General features: G+C 39.2%; 1 protein-coding gene across 1 annotated transcript; it reads left to right on the top strand.

Moving 5' to 3' along the window:
* Nucleotides 1-9,925: 9,925 nt before the first annotated feature.
* On the top strand, nucleotides 9,926-12,639 carry LOC139470434 (uncharacterized). Its single transcript, XM_071252843.1, has 4 exons — nucleotides 9,926-9,936; nucleotides 10,902-10,985; nucleotides 11,526-11,602; nucleotides 12,428-12,639. Exons 1-4 carry the CDS (start codon nucleotides 9,926-9,928, stop codon nucleotides 12,637-12,639), a joined length of 384 nt encoding a protein of 127 aa, XP_071108944.1.
* The last annotated feature ends 11,428 nt before the right edge of the window (nucleotides 12,640-24,067 follow it).

The following is a 24,067-nucleotide window of genomic DNA, read 5'->3' on the forward strand; positions in this document are numbered from 1 at the left end:
GACGGTGGTCAGTACAGGTCGGTATTGGTCCCTCACATTCAGACGGTGGTCAGAACAGGTGGGTATTGATCTCTCACATCCAGACGGTGGTCAGTACAGATGGGTATTGATGGGTAAGTACAGGTTAGAATTGGTCTCTCACGCCTAGACGGTGGTCAGTACAGGACAGTATAGGCCCTCTCACATCCAGACGGTGGTCAGTGGAAAACAGTGTTGGTCTCAAACACCCAGACGGTGGTCAGTACAGGACAGTATTGGTCCCTCACATCCAGACAGTGGTCAGTACAGTACAGGATAGTATTGGTCTTTCACATCCAGGGAATGGTCAGTACAAAACAGTATTGTCTCTCACACCCAGCCGGTGGTCACTACAGGACAGTATATGTGATGGGAATTTTGTGAGAAGGTGAAGGTGATGGGAATGTTGGGCTGATGGTAATGCACCTGATGGGAATGGTGGGTTAATGGTGGTGTAGGTGGTGGAAATGCTGCGTTGATGGTGGAAATGGTGATGGGACTATTGGTTTGATAGTGGTGTAGGTGATGGGACTATTGGTTTGATAGTGGTGTAGGTGATGGGACTATTGGTTTGATAGTGGCGTAGGTGATGGGACTATTGGTTTGATATTGGTGTAGGTGGTGGGAATGTTGGGTTAATTGTGGTGTAGATGATGGGACATTTGGGATGATGGAGGTATAGGTATTGGGCATGTTGGGTTGGCGGTGGTGTGAGTGATGGGAATGTTGGTGTGATCGTGACTTAAATTATGGGACTATTGGTTTGAAAGTGGTATAGGTGATGGGAATGTTGGTTTGATAGTGATGTAGGTGATGGGAATGTTGGGTTCATTGTGGTGTAGATGATTGGACTTTTACCTGTCTAAAGCTGTACATATACAACCAGCTGATATGATGTACATTACCTGTCTATAGATGTACATATGCATCTCTCTGACCTGGTGTACATTATCTGTCTATTTGTAACAACTGCATCTAGCGGACCTGATGCACATTACCTGTATATTGCTCTACCTGGTGTACATTACCCGTCTATTTGTAACATGTGCATCAAGTTGACCTGGTGTACACTACCTGCGTACATATGTACCTAGCTGACCTCGTGTACATTGCCTGTATATAACTATATATATATCCAACTGACCTGGTGATGTTGTTGAGACATAATCAGGAATTTGTCTTTCAGAAAGGGGCATTACATTTTATATGGAGATATCTGTAAGAATGAGGATTTCAATCTGAGACACTTTTTTTGTCAAAATGAAAATGCAAGAAAATAAAACAGCTGTTCATGACCGAGATTTAAGCCATTTAACGGCTTCCACAAGAGCCAGTGCCTGCCCACTCTGTGCACGTACGTTGTTGCATTGATCTCTTCAATGCAGCGTCACGCGTCGTCTCGCGCTGCTTCAAAGCATTCCCCAGCCTACCTGGTGGTACATTGGTAACTTTCGTGCAGATAGTCTTGCTGTCTTCATCTACTAAGTGACAGTCTCTGGTACCGGGAGTAGTCTCTATTCTGTAAAATTCTGTGATCCTTTGTGAACACTATAAGATGACGCAGATGTGGTCAAGTGACAGTAGAAACTTGTGTCTTGCAGTTTACTTCTTGTCAGTATTTTCCACATGCAGCACGAAACAATCTGAACTTCAGAACGTAGACAAGTTGACGCCTGGTTCTGCCACCATCAGAAACATTGGCATCAAATTGTGCCAAGTAAGATGTAATGAAAAGGGTGGATGTCTGAGTTTCGAATACAATCATGAAACTTTGACCTGTCGACTATCAAGCGATGAAGCAAAGAAAATTAAGAAGAGGGAAGGATACATCGTACAATCTAAGGATCATGGTTATGTAAGTAAAAGATACACCTACATGTAGCTAAATAAAATCTAAACGCATATAAGTTTCATGCTGTCTTCTCAATTATCACAGCATGTGTAAACTTGATGTTGTCAATAGTAGTAATTCAATTCTGTATTTGATGCTGACGTTCTGCCTTGGAGTTTCTTCACCGGCATAATTGTGTATTTGTGTGATTAATAGCCATACAGATATATGACAGAAAAGAAACAACCAAACAAATCACTCAGCGAAAAATTTCAGATTTGTATTATTTTAATATTATATCAGATCTGTTCTACTCAAAATCCAGGTATAAAGGCCGTCTACAATTCATAGTAAAGGCAATAAATCAATATGAACATGAAACCTTTCATTGGTCTTCAAGGTCAAGACATGGCCCTGTGCATCCAAGACCTGCAGCCTGATTTCCCGATGTTTGGATACTAGGTCTGGGAAAACCGTCTGCGTAAACGGTAAGCGCCCAGAGAATACCCAGAGGGTACTATTGTTTTCAATAGCATGACATGTATTCACTCACTATAGTGATGGGCTCTGTAGTTGTGTATCATTTCATGACGTGTATTTATCTGTGACACTGATGGGCATGGTTTTTTAAATCATTTCATGACATGTATTGATCCATGATAGAGAAAGAAAGGGCACTGTTGTTTTGATTCATTTTATGAAGTGTATTGATCTATGATAGCGAAAGGTCACTGTTGTTTTGTATCATTTTATGACGTGTATTGATCTATGATAGAGACCTGGCACTGTTGTTTTCATTCATTTCATGGCATGAATTGATCTACGATAGAGAAAGTGCACTGTTGTTTTGAATCATTTCATGACATGTATTGATCTTCGATAGAGAAAGGGCACTGTTGTTTTGAATCATTCATGACATTTATTGATATATGATAGAGAAAGGGCACTATTATTTTGATTTATTTCATGACATGTATTGATCTACGACAGAGAAAGGGCACTATTGTTTTGTATCCTTTCATGACATGTATTGATCTATGATAGAGAAATGGCACTGGTTTTTTTAATCATTTTATGACGTGTATTGATCTGTAATAGAGAAAGGGCACTGTTGTTTTGAATCATTTCATGACATGTATAGATCTGTGATAGAGAAAGGACACTAATGTTTTGAATCGATGAAACAGATAAGGGAAGTAGAGTTGTGATAGGCATTGTTCTTTTGATAAGGGTGGTGTCTACGCAGACATGATAGTGAAGGGCGCTGTTGATATTAATAGCATGACGTGCATTGACACATGACAGTGAAGGGCGCTGTTGCTATAATAATTATAGCAAGACTTGTATTGACCTATGATAGTTTTCTGCACTGTTGATTTCACTAGCATGACGTGTATTGACACATGACCTTGAAGGGCGCTGTTGCTTTAATAATTATAGTAAGACTTGTATTGACCCTTTATGGTTTTCTGCACTGTTGATCTTAATCGCATGACGTGTATTGACACATGACAGTGAAGGGCACCGTTGATTTAATAATTATAGCATAACTTGTATTTTCCTTTCATGTCGGGGACCTTTCCATCAGCTCAAGCTTTTGGTATCTACATTTCACAACTTTAGAGGTACATTTGGGCATGTTCTTTCTACGAAGAATTCAAAGCGCGCCATACGACTCTTGCACAAAAGTTGTTTGTTCAGGGTTCATTCAAGGCCTTGGTAAAGGTTTCAAAAGTTTTATGGAAGGCATATGGAAGACACTTCCAAATTTGACGCATCAGTGACGAGATCGAAGCCAGATGCAATTCCCTATTCTGACTTGTACCATATGTTCTTGTGTTAGGTCAGGTGTTTGATCGTGTGATTTGTCAAAACAAGGTAATTTAAATCATATAATGTCATTCTTCAATTCTGTGCTTGAAAATCGCTTCCTTTTTTTACAAACATTACCGAAACATTGCAGGTTTTCCTGGAAAGTGCGCATTAATATATATTACATCACAGGGTAAGTGATGTGTCAGTCGGACAATGACAGTAGTCAATATAGTTCCAACTGAAACATGTTTTTTTACAGTGGCGAAACAACAAATACGCAAAACATCAATTGCCTACACGAATTATTTTTAATTGCCTTTCGTGGCAATACATCGGCCTGTCCACTAGAGTAACTGCCCTTTGTCAAAGGAAGCTACTCTAACCCTAGTCTGTGAGACGTCACGGCCACGGTGAGGCGTTGTTGACAGTCTGTCCTGTCATAACGTTACAAAAGTGCAGTCAGATGTACACACAGCGACAAAACAAAACAAGGTAACTATTCAAACATATGTCCGCCAAATCCAAGCCGCAGAGATCTACGAGCACAGATGTGGCTACTGATTCCGCTTGGCTAGGACTAGTGCCCTCGCAAAATGTTTTTGCAATTTATGTCCCCAAAGTTACCCAAACTTGTAAAATGCCTCAGCTACGTCACAGTTAGACACTGATTTTCAGTATATTAGACTGTTCTTTTATCACAGTAGTTTATCCAGATTCCAGATGATAAATTCTGACTCGAAACTTGACCTTTGGTATTTGTATCTCTATCCGCATTATCCGTTTTTATCCGTGGGCTTTATCCTGCAGAGAAACCTACCCATTATAAGATAAAGTCGATTATGCTCTTTCTTCGACGATTTCAAAGAGCGTCATACGACTCTTGCTCAGATGTTTTTTTATCAAGGTCACAGCATTTAAGGCGTCGGCAAAGCTTTCAAAAAGTTTTGTGTTAGACATGTGGAGGACATTTCCAAATTTGATGCATCAGTGACAAAAATGATGTCCGATGCAATTCCATATTTTTATTTGTACCATATGTTCCCGTGTTTTTTTCAGGTGAACAATTGATTTGTCTTTGTATGTGTTTGAGAAGGATGCCACCGCTGGGGCAGGATACGCTCACGTTTTCGCGAACACCTGGTATCATTACTACACATAAACACATGCTCATGATATAGTTGGAACCGTACAATCGACTCTGCTTTATGCAAAGATTTCTATTGGATATGGGAAAGGTTATGCTGCTTTATTTGCATCAGGTGGAGCAGGATACTCGCATCTTTTCGCGAACATCTGGTATCTGCACTATTTGATAGTGATTAAGATGTCTGGATGTCAGGCAGGACGTCAGTTGACCAAGTCAGTGTATTCTAATATGGATGTCTAGGAAAATATAGGTCAGTTATAACATTGACCGTGTGACCATGTCATTGTTACCTAACATGAAGGTCTAGGTGTCAGACTGGCTCAGTACATAAGGTGAACATGTGACTACGTCAGTGTCAGTGTTATCAAACATGGAAGTCTCGGTGAAAGTATAGGTCAGTATCTACACCAACGGTGAGCAGTGGCGCTCCCTCCACCGAATGGAATGACCTCATAAACACAGCAGGGCGCTGTGCTTTCACCCCTGCGACGGTACGCACGTGGCCATCCGCTCTGTACAAGCGGAACCTGCTTTCATTAGTGATGGCGCCTCTCTACCAGTCTCGGCGTTGCCAGATTCGTACTGACTTGGCCCTTTTCAGTCTCCATTGTCTAGAGGTCAACATTTTATATTAATTTTGTTTACATATCACCAAGAACAATGATTATAGTGTTAAGTTTCTTAATTTCATCAGGTAATTTATTTAAGAAATAAACAACGAGTAGGCGTTGTTTATCGTACAATAATATACTGCAGGGAGAAGAAACTATGAGTGGCGCAGTTGTTTATCATAAAACGACACTACAGGGAGAATAATCATTGGAGGGCGAAGCCTCGAGTAGTTTTTTCTCAGTGCAGTGTTTTATTGTACGATAAACAATGACCACCAGTCATACATTTCTTATATAATGAGACATCAATATAATGTACAGCCTCTTTAAGGATGATGATAAAAAGTACAAGCTTTAAAAATATTTACCCATATTCTAATAATGAAGACTCCCTGATCATGAATAGAATCCGACCTCGGCAATGTCGGACAACTCCATTTAATCATCAGGTGAGTTTGGTAGTGGTATTTCCCGGACATTCTCACAATCCTCACGTCGATAATCTGTACCTGTTCTCACAATACCGACTGTCAAAATCTCTCACACTTTTGGATGCGTTCGTTCGGCCACTGCGTTTATCTGCGTTGCTCAGCTAAATCTATGGGGAACAAATCACGAGACACTCCCCTCTCAAACATAACGTCGTCCAATATATAACGTCATCAAGTTGCGAGCGCAGATTCGAATGTCCAGGAATGACGTCATGATAGAACAAAGTGTTTTCATGAAATAAACCCTGCTCCGTTCTTCAATTGTTCTTTTCGATTTGAGGCGTAGCCAGCTTATATTGCAGAATAGTGGCAGTACTTGATTAATTAAGATATAATGTCTACTGTATAGTAAATTAATATACAAGTTATTATGTTATAATATACGGCTTTGAATTCATGTCAATATAAGCACTTGTAACCACATTTATCTGACGAGGTCAGTGTGAATAGACTTGACGAATGAATGAAACGGTTGAACAACATATGTAATTCGTTGACTGGACTGTGTGAGATGTGACGAATCGTGACATCTCTAGGTCCTGTGGCAGGGGTACTAGACTGACTGCAAGGAACTCTGTTGTCTGCCTTTTCTATTAATTGCGCACATACATGTATGAAGTAAGTACGAACGCGTTGAAATGATTATTCTCATTTGCCATTGGGCTTTGCTTCAGCTCCAATGATTGTAAAACCAAAGTACTAATCATGGCAAAAAGTGTTGTTTTTCTGAGACTGAAAATACATTTTGGATCGTTTGTTTGAGACAATATTTCAGATGTCGTTATTGTTGGTGTCGATTTATAAATAACCAACGTGGTTTCACAGCAACATAATACCTTTAGCAATTCATTCAATGCCGGTCTCCAACAACATTTCAAATCGATGGGTGTTTGCACACTAGGCCTCTAGAGCTTTCTGTTATTAATATGCTGGCAATATTATGTGGAACAAATGTATTTCTGCAACAACATTTTTGTAAAGAATGATAAGGTAATGTGGAACACGTGTGGAAAACGATTCTCATTTTTGTTACTAATTTGACTCATTTAAAACAGACAAATGCAAAAACAATTCGGTGCCTATCACACGGGCAGTCGTATTTGTCACCATATACTAGTAATTGCCACGTGTTTGTACCCTTGATGGTTTTCCAACCAAACGTCATCTAAAGGACTGTTGTGTCGGCAACATTCGGTCTCAGATAGTTAGCTGATCTGTGAGGATTGTACTACCGCCCTTACTCGGTATGTTCAAATTATGACAGTGCTACAAACAAAGCTACAGAGTTTGCCTGTCACGGAACTACAACTGTGTTTGTTACACAAGCGCAGGGTCAAGCAGAGCTGTTTCGCATTACATTGTCATCCCATAGTTATACCTTTGATGTTAGAGAATTACCGAAAATCTCTTGTATAACCCGACACACCAAACGATGTAAATTCTGCCGTAAGTAAACTCCTCATCAAACGTTAAAAATATTATTTTAATTACGCCTACATAATGCTCTCTTGTCCACAGAACGATCATATTCCTATTTTAGAAAACATAGACCTCCAGTAAGATCTGTTTATTCTTATGTTAAAAGGGATTGTTGAATATTGAAACCATGGCAGTGTTTTCGTAGACATATCGTAACATGCCAGGTGTTTCGCTTCAAAAAGAAATAGTTGTAACAGTTTCAGTGTTAAAACATCTAGAAACGTCACTAGGAACAATTACTAATGTAGATAGGTCGTCGCTGTACATACATTTATTACAGTGTATTTCTGTGTTTTCTGCTCGCATAATGCATGCATTTAAAGTGTTAAAACTGAACTTAAAAGCTTTACCAGCCCATATAAGGATACAATGCTCTTGTAACGTATTTATGTTAAAACAAGAGGACATTCGACTCGCCTGCAGGAATTTGTACCAGCCCCGGGCAAGCAGGCTAGTGTCAAGTTGTAACACTGTAATTATATGGACATAGACAAGCCATCAAGACAGTTGTCAATTTGTGTAAAATGGACATTATCTTCTCATTACAATAGACGGTGAAATGTACGATAAATATGTTTCCCACTAGAACGACACTGGTGGGTGTCATATCCTTCTTGACAAAATATATAACACTGTGCATTGATTTTCAATCTCACAGACACATGTCTGAGTATTATTTAAATACACAGGGACAACATAGAAAACAATGTTTACTATTTGACCTGTGTGTACTATGTAGGTTTGCCATATAGACATTCTGCTGCAACGCAATACCGTAACAACTTGAGGGGGTCATTTCCTTGTCAAAACAAAACCTCCCACAATTAATTAATTTAAACTAAAATACTTATCATTCCATAATTTGTAATTATGAGCAGGTATCTGGTGTAAGAGCTCATCGGGTGTCCCAATACAGTAATGACTGCACATATTCTTGTTTTTATTGTATTTAAGATCTGATTTGATTTGATTTCACAAAATGTTCATGAATGTTGTTTGTTCATGTTCCAAAATAACAATTTATTCAGTTACTACAACATTTAACAAAGATAAGCAATATATCTCGGTAATTATCCCAAAGGCAGTGTGCAACATAATACACTCTGATTTAAACTTTAGAAATTGGATTAAGGAAGTGTTACGACATAGATGCATGGGATAGATGAACAACAATCTGAATCTACTTTAAGGAATTTGTCAATCACAAAGTTACCTTATATTTATACCTCCACTATAACGAATGTATTTAAATCAAATTCATCAGTGAATATTTTAAAAGGCAACATATTTGTCGAAAGGCAAGAACTTGTCTGTGGCCAGAATGTATACTCAACAACAAAAGATCCTGTGACACCAATATTTTAGTGTATTTTTCAAACCAGTAAAGTTTGGTTTTCAATATTGTAGTACATGTATGGAATCAAGTCATAAAAACGCAACTGCTACAGAAAAGCAAGCATTCCATGCAGAAGTTGACTTTTATGCAAGCCCTATGCATTTCACTACCCAAGAATGGGTATAAAACATGTGCGTTAACGGGATTCCATATGCATTGTTTAGCATCGTGCTGACAACAACGGTTCAGAAAAACAAAACAATTACGCAATTATTCAACATTACGAAAAGCCACGCCTGTCCGAAAATGAGCGTCTGCGAGCCATTGGTATACTTGAAGCAGGATCGATTCAACGTGATGTTGCAAGACAATTTAACACCTACGAAATCGATTCCAGCCAGCAACAGTGACTGCAAGAAGCATCCCTGGCCTTCGACGAAAATGTTCACAAACCGTACGTCGCCGCCACAGATGTGCAGGGATTGTCGCCAGAAGACCCGCGATTTTGACAGGAAACCACCGTCAAGCATGTCTACAGTGGTGGAAACAGCGTCTACGCTGGACGGCCATGCAGTGGGGACAAGTTCTATTCACTGACGAGGCTCGTTTTCACCTCAGCCACAGCGATGGACGGATTCGAGTGTACCGACGTCGAGGTACGGGGGCGGCAGCGTTATAGGTATGGGGTAGGATTACAGCAAGACAGAGGACCCGTTTGATAGTGGTAGAGGGAAATCTCAACGGACAGCGCTACCGCGTTGTTCTACCGGTTTTGAGTCGTCATGGCCCAGGCATCACCTTTCAACATGACAACGCCTGGCCTCATATTGCTCGACTTGTTCAGGATTCTCTTCAACAAAACAACGTGAATGTCATCCCCTGGCCGGCTCGCTCCCCTCTCACCAATCGAGCACATGTGGGATGAGATGGATCAGCGCCTTCGACGTCAACCACGTGTTCCACAGACACACCAGGAACTACGAAACATGCTCCAGCAGATATGGACAGATATACCACAGGACTTTGTGCGCCTGGTCCATTCCATGAGACGAAGATGTGTTGCTTGCATCGCAACCAGAGGAGGACACACACGCTATTGATTTGTAAATTGACATTTTGGCATGAAATCACGCATTTTCTGAGTGAGTGAGTGAGTTAAAATTTATATCGCATCGGCAATATTTCAGTCATATAGCGATGGGAACAAGGTATTAGATTTAAAATATCTGTCGACAAAGGACAGTAAAATAGTGAGGTTTATCACAGTTTTTATTAAAACAAACCAGATCATAATTTTTAAAAACCATTTAGCTATACATAGATTAAGTCTTATCAATTTAAATATGGCTATAGACCACTAATAACCAAAGCTAGACCACCTGACTGGGGATCATGGGGACTTACAGTGCTTTTGCTTCCTGCATGATTCCAGCAGGATTTATGCTATCACTTTGGTAACGAGTGGTTGTACGAAATATTAACCAACACTATTAACCAACACTAGTTGATATTAATTACTTCAATATAAATGGACTCATGTGCCACTGTCAGCGGGAAAATAATTTTACACTACTTTAACCCCCTGAGTGGCACCGCCTTCATACATCTCAGTTGACAATAATATCCAACTATTCTAAAACAATTCAAAAATTATAAAATAATGAAATTTCTTTTAATAAAACGAGAATTAAATCAGCACTGATATTATAAAAAAGATCCTTTAAAGATGTTGAATGATAATAGTTGCCCCTTATGAGAGAAAAATCAACACAGTCAAGTAAAATATGCTTGACTGTCACACGGGACACAGAATGGAGGATCCTCACCTTTTAAAAGATACTCGTGGGTATATCGACTGTGTCCAATACGACATCGTTCAAAAAAACTTGTCTTGTCTTGTCTCGAATGGCAACCCAAGTAGGTATACACTGTACCTTATTGTTGTTTTGCATAGCATATAGCATATTTCTGAAGTCAGTATGGCAAGTTAAACCATTTGAACACTTACAGGAATCTTTTATCTGTTGCAAACCGAAACTGTGTCAGATTTGGTAAAAAACATAACTTTGCACTAAATCGTATTCAATGTCACACGAACTTTTGTTGTTCAGTATGTTATGCGTATGTGCAATATATACATGTAGTTTTCTGAACAACATATTCTGTGTTTCAGCCTCGAGCGACCCGAGTCAGCATCCGAGCCACAGCGAGAGGGTCTCACTGCTCCCAGTGACGACACAAACGTCTGCTTCACAGGGTAGGTGGGAGAACCCAGCAGATGGTAACTTACTCATTAACCCTTCATTCCAACAGTCTCTACAAATAAGAAGCACATGTACAAAGACGTGGGGAATCGGTTGCGTTGTCGTAGATCGATGCTCATGATGTCAATCAATTGATTGTCTGGACCAGACTCCATTATTTACAGACCACCATCATATAGCTGGAATATTGCTGAGTACGCCGTAAAACAACAAACATGCTGATATAAAACCAGTGCAATGTCATATTATTCTACTAATTTCAAACAGCAACTGTACGGACATTATCATCTTATAAAGCTCAGGCTAACAAAAGTTTACTCCTGTCAAACAGAGAATAATGATACAACCACTTGATGCAGCAGAAAGATTTTAAACATTTTATACATCATCCTGAATTACATGAACCAGCTGTCGTCATTTCGTTAATCGTTGTATTGTTATCATACATGTTGGAAGTGTTCATTGGTGTATCAATGTTCGTGTAACGTATCAACACTTCGAGGTGTGAACAATATTGATGTTTCCATCAACAGCAGTCTGCCGCCGACTCCTTTACGCCTGCGAGAATGGGTTCCTGGGGAGGGCGAGGAAGATCCAGTCAAAGACAGGGGTAAACATCCTCAACTGTAGAGTGAAAGGCATAACACGGTTGATGGAGGCAGCAAAGGAGGGAAACAGAGACATTTTGGAGCTCTTTATTAAAGTACTCACGGAAATGAAAAAACCCTGTTTGTCTGAATTTAAAAATCGACACAAAGTGTTACGTAGCTGTAAATACGAAATAACAAAACAACTCGAAAGGAACTAGTCTGGATTTGCTAGTTTGATCTCAGTGAACAATACAAAATGTACTTTACAGGAGGCAATTTGTCGGCACTTTCAACATTCAAAAATAAAACAAAGTCCAAATTGACATAGCAGAAACAGACTATAGGCATTATGCACCTGTTCTCACCTGCTGTCAAGGTGTCATAGGTCACCTTGATCTACTTACACCTGGTTATGCCCTGTTTCACAATAGTCTGTTTTATTCACGTTTTTACACACTTTTACATCTAAAAAGGCATAAAAACATTTGATACGCTGTATTTGTGCCACTGCCCAATTAGTACTAATTTAGTTGTTTGAATATTTACATATTTTGTATATTAACTGCATTTATTTAAGATCTGAGGTCGAAAAAAACAGGGTTTTTTCATTTCCGTGAGTACTTTAGTAAGGGAGCTGATGTGTCACTGGTGGGCGATGATGTGACACCATTCTTCACTTAGCCTGTTATGGAGGAGAGATTGGGACGGTGAAGTATATCCTGTCTCTGAACGCAGTGGACTTCAACAAGAGTAGAGGAATGAAGAACAGGACACCGGTGAACACCGGTGATGGCGGCAGCATACCCTGGAAACAGAAAAGTGGTGGAGCTCCTTGTGACTAAAAGGAGCTGACGTGTCACTGGTGGACGATTATGGTGACACCATCCTTCACTTAGCCTGTCGTAGAGGAGACGTGGAGATGGTGAGGTCTCTCCTGTCTCTGAACGTGGTGGACATCGACGCCAGGAACAAGAAAGGGCGGACTGCGGCCGACGTGGCGAGAGACGAGGGACATGGTGGTGTGGTGAAACTGCTGGTGTCCCGTGGCGCTCACTGAAATCAATGTAGTGTTTGTGCAGACAGTGACGAAAAGTTGGTACCGATAGTGGCGTCGTCGCTCATGTTGTTTACATTTCAGTTTTAAGATAAAACTGGGTTTTTTTGTTTCTGAAGATGAATACATCTTGGTAAAAGATTGTGGGACATTTTGTCATTTGTTATGATTGGAACAATTGGACAATAGACCGATCCAGTCCCGTCCACAAGCTGCCGTCCTCGTTTTCGGCGTTTGGGGGGACAACCACTGGCTATTCGCTATGGCGTCAAAGCCGGCGAAACCTGAATACGCGGGCGATGAATTTGGCTAAGAATACTTTGTTACCAGTCGTGTGTCAAAAATATCTAAAGAGAGTTATACATGATCTGTTTTGGGTTCTATTTTAGTTGTCAAATTGCGTATCGGGGGTGAGAATGAGTCATAAGTCCGATGTAATGGTGTATTGGTCGATGAGAAAGTCACCATGGCTGAAAGTTAGAAGCGTGCACTACTTCGAAGCACTCATGTCAGGCAGAGCATACTATTTGTCAATTTACAGCATGTCAATAATATATTATTCATCCAAGGGCGGAGTAACTAAATTTTGTTCTTACTTTACATCGTAATTTAAGTGTATGGACAGTACTGGAAACCTTAAACACAAGCACGAGTTACAAATCCTGTTGATATCTATAAATGGCACTCAGCAATAAATAGATTGTCAACAGTTACATTGCCCACGTATTTGTGTCTGGTGCTCTAAGTAAAACCAATATAACCTGAAAGGTATCGAGTTAGTGGGTCTTTTTACTGAATAAACATAAAGCAATAGTTGATAAAATCAAAGCAGTACATCATTTCCCCTCACTGGTAGATTGGTTTTTATTATATTATAAATCAATCATAACATATAGATCTATTTTATTTGGGCATCGGGAACATGGGGTCGGGCATGTCACCTGGAATAAATCAAGACCTGCTCAGAGGATTATATTCAGACCCAAATCTGCATCAGATGTCGGTAAACTGTCCCTCTTCCCAAGTTTTAAGATCTCTATGCCATCCTAAAATAATGCAGAATGTAAGGAAATTAAATTATTAGTTTTTTCCCCAATTTGTTTGCCAAGGGCATTTAGTTTGAAATTCTAAATTTAGATATAAATCCCTGGTCACACTTCCAGAATATTGGACTTAATAAACTGTCAGTATTCAGGTACATGGATGTGAAAACAGTGGAAAACATTGAGAGGATCCAAGATAGAATGAGCACCTGTAACTGCCATGGTTATATCAAATCAGTCGGATCCATGTTCCAGAAAAGGGAAACCTGCGATGGTAAAAGTATTTGAAGACAGGGTCTGCAGTACTTCCCAAAAATTAACTTGCATTGATAAAATTTAAAACACAAATCAAAATACATATATGATCTTTTATTCAAAAGACTTGTCATGAATCCAAGAATTATAACTGTTACCAACTAAACATGTAACTTAAGTACAACAGATATCTCATTAGGAAGAGAACTTATGGATGCCAACTTCTTAATTATGAGGAAGACCACCATCCTTAAATTCTCTTTCTTTTATGTATCACTTCTAAATGCCATCCAAAGACTTATATATGTCAGAAGTTTTAATCAACAAAATTACCTGTTGACATCATGACTGTTACTTACTAAGAAGAAATAATTCTTTTATTGCTCCAGAAACCACATGCCTATAGGACATAACACCAAAATATATATATATATATATATATCATTTTAAATATCTTATGTGAAGTAACAAGTATTACTTATGCATGAGACCGAATCCGTGGTCTGGTGGTAGAGCGTCCGCCCGGAGAGCGGAAATTTCGGGGTTCGATCCCTGGCCGCGTCATACCAAAACACGTTAAAAGATGGTACTTTTCGTTACTCTGTCTGGCGCTCGGCATTAAGGGGCTAAAACAAGGTCTGGTCGGCTCGGAGTCGGTATACTGTGTCTGAGTGGGGTATTCATGTTGAACTGCGGCATGGTATCTCAGTGAGCTAGCACTATAAATCGGCATCAGTCCAGACTAGTACAAGCAGCCACACAAACACACACACGTACATGCACGTCGCTGTATAACTGTAATAATCTTGGACGCGACGTTAAAGCCCATTTCACCTCACCTACTTATGCATGAAACAACATACATTTTAATGCAAAATATCAGGTTCCTTGACACCTGGAGTTCATTAGATATTTAAACATATATCCCAAGTATGCTTCACAAATATTGGTGTGAACATGACTTTTCCTCAAATAAAATAATACACACAAACAGGGATTCAGACAAGTTCCTATTTTAGGATACTGACTGACTGTCATCAATAATGTCCTAAAGTTGTTCTAAAATTTGGTAAAGTCATATCAAAAGATAAACAAACCACTTGAAATTGTCCTGAAGACAGCAAAATCACTGTGAAGTGAATATAAAGCCTATTCTCAAAATAGTCATAACCAAAACTTAATTATCAAATATTGACAATTTCCTCAAATCAAGGTAAATAATTTTTATTTTAATTCAATCTGTCAAAATATTTCAGTAATTCACTTCCTTCTCACGAAATGTTCCTTCGAAATGATGATGTGTGATTGGTTTGTAAACATCGCACCTCGTAATATATTTATAATATGTAAATTGTATGTCGTAAATGGTTATGTAGCAGTTTAGTGAATGTCTTTAATGAGTCAACAAACACATACTACGGGGTTGAGGTCTTTATTGCGATGCGATGAGTGTGATCAAGGATCTAGATATCATACACCCTAAAACACATAATTACACAATAAATACTAAGTAAAACGTTATTATTAATGCTAGATACATAGCACAGGCTCATTACAAGTAAGTATTTACATATCTCAGTCATCCACTAAACACAAGATAGACTGAACCTTAAACGATTATACTACAACATATACAGTAATATACATGATCCACAATACCGACATTCAAGGGAGATAACTCCTTGACTTTCTTTTGACTCTATTATATACACACTATAAATACATAACGCTTACACATTCTGTATAAACATATACAATACATTAAGACATAAATTAATGATATGATCTTACATTAAATGTGGTCATCACAATTAGATTACATTGTAAGTCTTAGACAAATATAAATAACACAATGCATACCCTGTGGGTGATACAAGGGTGTGGATCCAAACTGACACACGTATGGCAACACCATAGATTATCTGAATAAACAATACATAGACTAAAACACTATTTAACATTAAATATATTGAACAAAGTAATACACACATTTTAGTTACAATGATTTGCGTGTATCACATCTGAATCTGTACATTACAAAGCTTTTTAAAACACTCTTGAAGTAAAACACTTTCACACATATTTCACTGAAGTGATACATTTTGGTGATAAAGTATTGGTGTTTAGCTTATCTTATGCAGATTTAAATATTTAGACATAATCAACATTTATGTTAGATTACATGCATTTAGTTTACTTCATATAACACTTTAAACATACTGTATTATTTAAATACAACACAAGATAGAGATTATAACCATTTAACTCACCTGATTTAATATTATATCTTTGTCCTTTGCTGGTCTGAGCAGTTCTGTCAGTTTATGTGCTGAGAGAGTATGCAGTGTAATCAAAGCATGCAGTTTAACAATAGGTGTTAGCTTGGCCAATCAGCAAATGAAGCTTCTGGCCATGGGGCAGTTAGTAGGTAAGACATAAGACATGTCAGATACACTTTGATATAGCTGACTGAAACTGACAACTAGTTATATATAATAGATAAATGTAAAAACCTAAAATGAAATTAAAACAAATATATACAAAAACTATATCGGCCACAGTTATATCCCAATAGTTAGACGTCCCATTAGTTAGACGTCCCAAGTGTTAGACATGTTTATTTAGGCAAAGAGGGAATATACCTACAGGTGTAATGGATCAGTCCTTATTAGATTAAAGTACTGAGTAGGGATAGGGGACTCACAAGTTATGGAGTATATATGTTACAATTTCGTTTAATCAACCTAAATTACCTTACTCTCAGCACAGGTTCAATAGGCATGAGATTAACTGTGTAAACTATGGAGTAGCTTAATTGTCTTACTGTATGATCAGTTGAAGGAGTTGAGTTTAGATTATCTACTCATCAAACAAATAAAAATGATCTTGGGGTACGTATCATTATCAGTATGGATATGGCTGGTTTAAGGAAAGTAGAGTACATCATCACCTCTCGGCGTGGAAGTAAGCAGTTGATATAGGATGGATATATTTACAACAGAAACCGCGAGAGGTAAACCTGCACTAATTGGAGATTCAGAGCGTGCAAAGAGCACATTACAGGTAAATATCATCCCGTATTTTTTACTTTGTTAGAAATACTTTTTTTTAGGTCCCACATAACTTGTCCCGCTAGGTAGTGACCACTTCCCCATAGGAAATACAAACGTACCAATCCAAACAGAAAACCAAGAACCAAAATTCCATTACAATAAAACTGGGACCAATTCAAAGATATCTGCAACGAAGCTAACTTAAACGAAATAGAAAGTAATGATCCATAAACCTATTGTAAAAAAACTATATAATAAAAACAGACTATATAATAAACGCAGCCAAAACCTCCATCCCCTTCAAAACATCTAAGACAGGCAAACCGACCGTACCATGGTGGAATGAGGAAATAGAACAGACTAGACGAAAACGTAAATCGGCCTTCAATAAAGCAAAACGCGACTACAAACATATAAACATAGACCACGAACTAAACCACCAGGTTCAAAAACTAGTCCAAATAGGCAAAAGTAGAGACTGGAAAAAATTCTGCGAAGGTATAAATAACCGTACAGATGCCAAAACGGTCTGGCGCAAAATCCACGCCATTAGAGGCTTAAAACGACATAAAAAAACACCCAGCATTAACTCAACCAACCCCCCCCCAAAAAAGCAAATAATCTCGCCAACCACTTTTCGGCCGTTAGCAGTAACACCAACTTCAGCCAAAAATTCCAAGACAAACTTAAAACAGAAAACAAACCCACAAAAGAACCAAACAATAACAATCTGGAAATAAACCAACCCTACACAATGGAGGAGCTCCTCTATGTAATCCAAAACAGGAAAAAGGGCACAGCCCCTGGATTAGACCTAACTTCTTACCAAATAATTAAAAAACTCCCCCTAAAACTACTCCAGGCACAACTCAAACTATACAATCTCATCTACCTAAACGGACAGGTTCCTACACCCTGAAAACAGGCCCTAGCCATACCAATCCCTAAACCTAATAAACCAGCTAATCAAGCTACCTCATAAAGACCAATATCCCTAACTTCAAACTTATGTAAAGTAATGGAATCAATGGCTAAAAATAGATTACAACACTACCTAAAACAAAATAACATCATGAACCCAGATCAAAGCGGTTTCACTCCTGGCCGCTCAACCCTAGATAACCTCGCCCGACTAGAGCAAGATATTAAGACAGGACAACTAAATAAACAATATACCACAGGCATCTTCTTAGACTTCTCTAAAGCTTTCGACATGGTATGGCACGACGGGCTAATACAAAAACTTCAAAATAGGGGTCTAAGCTCAGATAATAAACTACATCCAGGACTTCCTAAACAATCGTAAAATAACCGTGGGTATAGACCAAACACTATCGGACCAATGTCCCCTAGAAAATGGCACTCCCCAGTATCCTCAGCCCCACCCTCTTCAATATAATGATAAACGATCTATTCGAGGGCTTATCCCCTAAAGTAAACACATAAAAATTCGCGGATGATGGAGCCCTCTGGATCCGCACTAAAAGCATTAAAATGGCCCGAAAATTTACTCCAAAAATCTCTTGATAAAATACAACAATGGGCTGACAAATGGGGCTTCTCCCTTAACTCAGAAAAAACAACAGGAATAGTATTCAAACATAAAAACATGAAACCCGCCTCCCCAATCCTCCAGCTAAACAATCAAACAATCAAATTTCAAAAACAAACCAAATTCTTAGGACTTATTTTCGAAGAACATCTCACCTGGGATGCTCACATACAAAACCTAACAACTAAATGCAGTAAAGACCTAAACACCCTAAGATGCCTAACTGGCTCTAACTGGGGATCCTCCAAAGATACCCTCCTCTCTCTCTACATATCACTAATTAGATCAAAACTAGACTACGGCTGCGCCATATACAATATAACATTTGTCTTTTTCATATTTACTTCACGGCCCCATTTCTCACAATATAGCTGGACAACATTTAACTGTTTCAGGAGGCCACTAACTGGAAATGATAATAAAGCAACATCATCAGCAAATAGTAACAGCATTATATCAATTATATCTTGTGACACAAAGACTCCGTAATCACATTCATGATACATTTCAGTTACACGTTCATTTATGAAAAATATAAATGGGACAGGGCTGAGTACACAGCCCTGTCTTACACCAGCTGAAGTTCTGAAACATTCAGTTATTCCTTTATCTGTCTTGATACATGCCTTAACTGATGAGTACATGCTCTGTAGAACGTTTGACAACTTGCCTGTTAATCCTTTAGTAATTAATAAAAACATCATGTTCTTTCTATCCACACAGTCAAAAGACTTTTGAAATCGATAAAGGCACAATAAAAACGGCCCTTGGGTTTACTAACACATTTTGTACACAAAGATTGAAGAATAAATATATTGTCTGATGGAGAATAGTTGGGTCTTCAAGTAACTGCTTAGAAAACACCAGAATGATGTAAATGGATTTCAGCGAACGTGACAAGGACTCTCGCCAACTTCATCACAAAGATCTAGAATGGAATTCACACGACAGGTGATGGTCATTATGAAATGCCACTAGCTTCCAAAGAAGACTTTAGGTTGTGGGTCGTTTGGAGCAACTGAGGAAGCGCAAGAACCTTTATGGATTATACAATCAAGCAAGGGTATACTGAGGGAGTACCAGGTGAAGACTGAATTGGTGGAACATTTGCTCAGTATCACAAACGAAAGTGATGGGTTGCTTACGGAATCTGCACAGTACTCTGTGTAGGGTGTTCGTGAGATCTCGGCCTTGTAGCAGATTGGTCTTTGAATCAGGCACAACAGTGGAACACAAGTGTAATCTTTTGAGGGTTGTTTTAAGGGTGATGATGTGGGATCTACCAAATGCTGTCACACTTAGTGTTTTTAGTTTTTCAGAACATAGTGTTCTGGTTCGTCAGATGGATTAATAGTTGTAATTATTGTTGGGAAAAGGTCACTTCCACAAATGTCATCTAGACCAACCATTTGAATTCATTTAAAATATTTGAATCTGTCAGTGAAAGATCTAGGGCAGAGTATGTGCCAGTGGCAGGATGGAGATATGTGGTATTACCATCATTGAAGATGCATAAATCATTGTTTGAGATAAAATTTTCAAGGACTTTTCCCTTATTATTTGTATCAGTACTCCCCCATAGGGGATTATGACTGTTTAAATCGCCTGTGATGATACAGGGCTTCGGAAGCTAATCCTCTGAAGATCTGATTGACGGATGGCTGAGGAAGGTGGAAGACAGTGAACACAATGTAAACACTACGTTCAAAGTAACACGGACAGCTTGAAGAGTAATGTTAAGTGGACCAGGGCTATGGATTATGCTCTGCTTCACCAGGATAGACGAACCTCCTGTAGCTTTATCACCAGGAGGGGAAAACGAGTTGTGAGAACTGTACTGACGGATATCAAATAGATCTGCGTGTTTTAGATATGTTTCTTGGAGACAAAAAATACTGACGGTTTAAAATCTTGGATTAAAAGTTGTTTTTCATTAAAATTCTTCTTAAGACCTCTGCAGATCCATTGTATTTTGTGGATTCATGGTGGTGCTTCCACAAGAGAAATGTCATGCGAACTTGAGGAAGACTCTGTAGTACTCCTATCGGTTTCGTGTTGAGATGGAGTTACCTCCATGTCCAGAGGACCAAATGAGTTATGGACCTCTACTGGGATCTCTAAAGGATAGGTAGTCTTTGGTGTTTGCAGCTGCTCTTTTTGCTGCTTCCTTTTTCAATAATTTCTTTTCCCTGTTTGTGAGTTTGACAATTTCTGGTTCTGGCTCTGTTACTGGTTTTTGAGTCTGCGACTCAACATTGTTGACGGTTGTTGGTTTGGGGGTTGTCACAGCTGGATTTTGGAGTGAAGCAGTTGGAATTGGCTGCATAGACTTGACCCATGTCAGGTCAGACTGGCAGTCGATAGAGTCAGTGGTGACAGGAGGACGTGAGGCAGCAGCAGAGTAAGAGATAGAAGAATAGGCTGCAAGAGGACCTACAACCCTCTTCTTAGCTTCATAGTAGGATAGGTTTTGTTCGGTCTTGATTTTCATAGTCTGTAATTCACGTTGCCAGACAGGACAGGATTTGGAAGATGCCATATGGTTCCCACCGCAGTTTGAACACTTCACATCCTTCTGCAGTCAGTGGCCTCATGTTTGTCACCGCAGCGGCAACAGACAGCAGAGGCATGGCATGACTTGGATCCATGTCCAAACGCTTGGCAGGTGTAGCACTGGAGTGGATTGGGGATGTACACCTCCACTCCGATGTAACAGTAACCGGCTTTGATCGATTATGGAATCTTCGAACGGGGGAAAGTGAAGAGATAGGTGTTGGTCTCTACAACCACACCGCCCTTTTTGACCGTAAATCGTTTAACAGCTGTGACGGACTGTTGGACAAGTTCTTTGACTATTTCATCCTCGGTTATGCCGGACATCCAGCGAACTCTGTCACGGACAATTCCCTTGTGTGAGTTCAGTGTCGTGTGCTCAGAGACAGCAACCTTGATGTTTACAAACTCTTTCAAACCGAGAAGATTGATGGATTGCTGTCTCCGTGCACATTCCACAAGGAGAGAACCGATGCTTGGTGACATTTGTAACCTCTCCACAGGTACCATGTATAGCTTTAGAGATTGCACACGGATTTAGTTTTATAGATTCCTTGTCACAAGCTTCGATAATCAAATAAACGTGGCCAATAGTCAGATCGGTTGGTGGTATTTTCGTCAGATTCAATGTATCTACGTTTTGAACCAGGGTGTTGGGAAGCCATGTCGAAAGGAAAATGATTCAGCACCCCTTTTCCCCACCTTCCATTGAGTGTCTACTAGGACAATATGCTGCAGCAGATTTCCAAGCTTCAAAGACCGCGTGGATAAAGGGGTGTTACACTCCAGCAAATCTGACACGAAAAGCTATAACTATCTACCAAATTAAGAGACCGGCTGGTTAGGCCCATGACAATTAATTTGAGACGTACAGAATCACCAGCTGCAGATTGGCCCATGAGCCATCGCCTTCTGGGCATAGGGCTCTAAGCACTTTATATAGATTCATACAAATATGTAAGGCATTTTATATAGATTTGTTTTTAAATTTCAAATATTTGTGTGAAATAGTTTATGCACAGGGCATGACATGACCAGCCGATTGAAAAAAAAACGGCCTTTTCTAACGCCCATCAAAGTTAGGGTCGAAGTGGTGCCCAGACTAAGGAGCACTATTGCCGGCGTTGCCCTCAACCACCAGAAACCCTTCCTCTGCTGACACAGAGTCGCAGCCCACAGCAAACAGGCTGCCCAATTCGGTCGCCTTTCACGATCAGCAATTGGGTGCTGAGGACACATTCTTGTCTATCTTCCCCGGGTCCCCACAGGGACATTATACAAGTATAACACATTGAAAATACTTATATATGTAACATAGGTTTATACTTGTGTGTGAATAAGGTGGCATATCAACACCCGCCCCACTCTCTTTTCTGCCCTAAATGCACATGACCAATGGTCATTGAGCGTCATACAGCTTCTTACAACTGAAGACATTTGGACGTTTATCATTATAACAATAGGTAGGTATTCTGCAAACGTGCATTACAATTAAAAATACGTTACGAATATTTGAAAAAGAGAAATTTCTTTACACTACATATGTTTATCGATTTCTTGACACTTTCCTGAATCAGTATAAAACCGTTCTAGACCAATAGATTCATGCAAATATATCCTGTTCCTGCAGACGATATAACGTCTCGTAAAACACGTTTTCCTATCATGTGTGTGGAAAGCAGCACGTTTCTGTAGTGACTGCCATATTTATGATTGCATGTACAATGTACTTGCAACATGAAAAACACTGACATGCCAAGTTCTATGCAAGCTTATATATTACGTACATTACACATGTATGAAATCGCTACAACACGATCTAGGTTTCAATGAAACAGTTGCGATGTTATATACACTTTATATGCAATTCTGTCGATAATCAGAGTATGTTATCAAGTAAATTATATATCTGTTGATTGTTCTCGACCATGTGTCATATCTACATATAGACATATATATGTACATATATAAGTATGTCAACTTCTGTCTCTATATATCTGCAACAGACATCATTCGACACGGCCACCAGGGATGAGGTAAGTTGCATTATTGTTGATCATATTTCACTTCTTATACCCAATCTTAATCTATTAACACTTCAATGTTTTTAGACATTTCCGAGGTTTCCGCCAAATCTGGGCTTAGCGAGTACTTTATCTGCCCTATTTTAGTTTGATTTTGTTTGCACACATTCATCTCGACCATAGGATTGGTGATTGACAACAATTAATATTCATTCGGGGTAACGTTGTAAACATAGTGACGTGTTAATATTTGATAGGAAGGTATTGTTCATATGACACAGTTATAGTTATAGTTGATGTTTGACAAGAATTGAAAATAATAGAATAAGGAGCAATTGTCGTTGCGTTTGAACCAATTTTAGTAACACGTATATATAATGTAGTACTCATTATCGGACATTTGTAGCTTGTTCCAATCCTATGAAAGATGTAATGCTTTCTATGAATCACACAAATAGGATACTGCAGCGACGGCGTCAAAGGTAGTAAATTAGGATGTGTAAATGTAAATGGCTTTTTCCGATAAAAGGGGCCATACCATGTTGCAAGTACCGCTAACGAAGCATGGATGTATTGGGAGTGTGTGTGTTTTCTGTGCATCAACAATGTTGGGATTTGTGTGACAGAATGTGTCCCGCAAAACCCATCATCGATAAGTATCAATAGGGCATTTGTCATCAAACGTGATGATCATAGATACAACTCTGTCTTCAAAGGTTCATGGCAATTTGTCAAAAATGTTTACTGAGAAAACAATATGTGCATGGACTTCTTCCTACACTACTGCCTAGAAGTTCATTCCCCTTACACGTATGGGCAACGCATTACACAACCAGTGTACATCGGGTTGGTCACTCGTGTGGAACCCGTCCGCCACGCGTGTGATACCCGTGTGCAACGCGTGACACACTCATTAGAGGGGGAACAAACTTTTGACCAAAGGAGGACCCG

The sequence above is a fragment of the Haliotis cracherodii genome, unplaced genomic scaffold, assembly GCF_022045235.1.
Source record: "Haliotis cracherodii isolate W230 unplaced genomic scaffold, xgHalCrac1.p SCAF_20, whole genome shotgun sequence".
NCBI lineage: Eukaryota > Metazoa > Mollusca > Gastropoda > Lepetellida > Haliotidae > Haliotis > Haliotis cracherodii.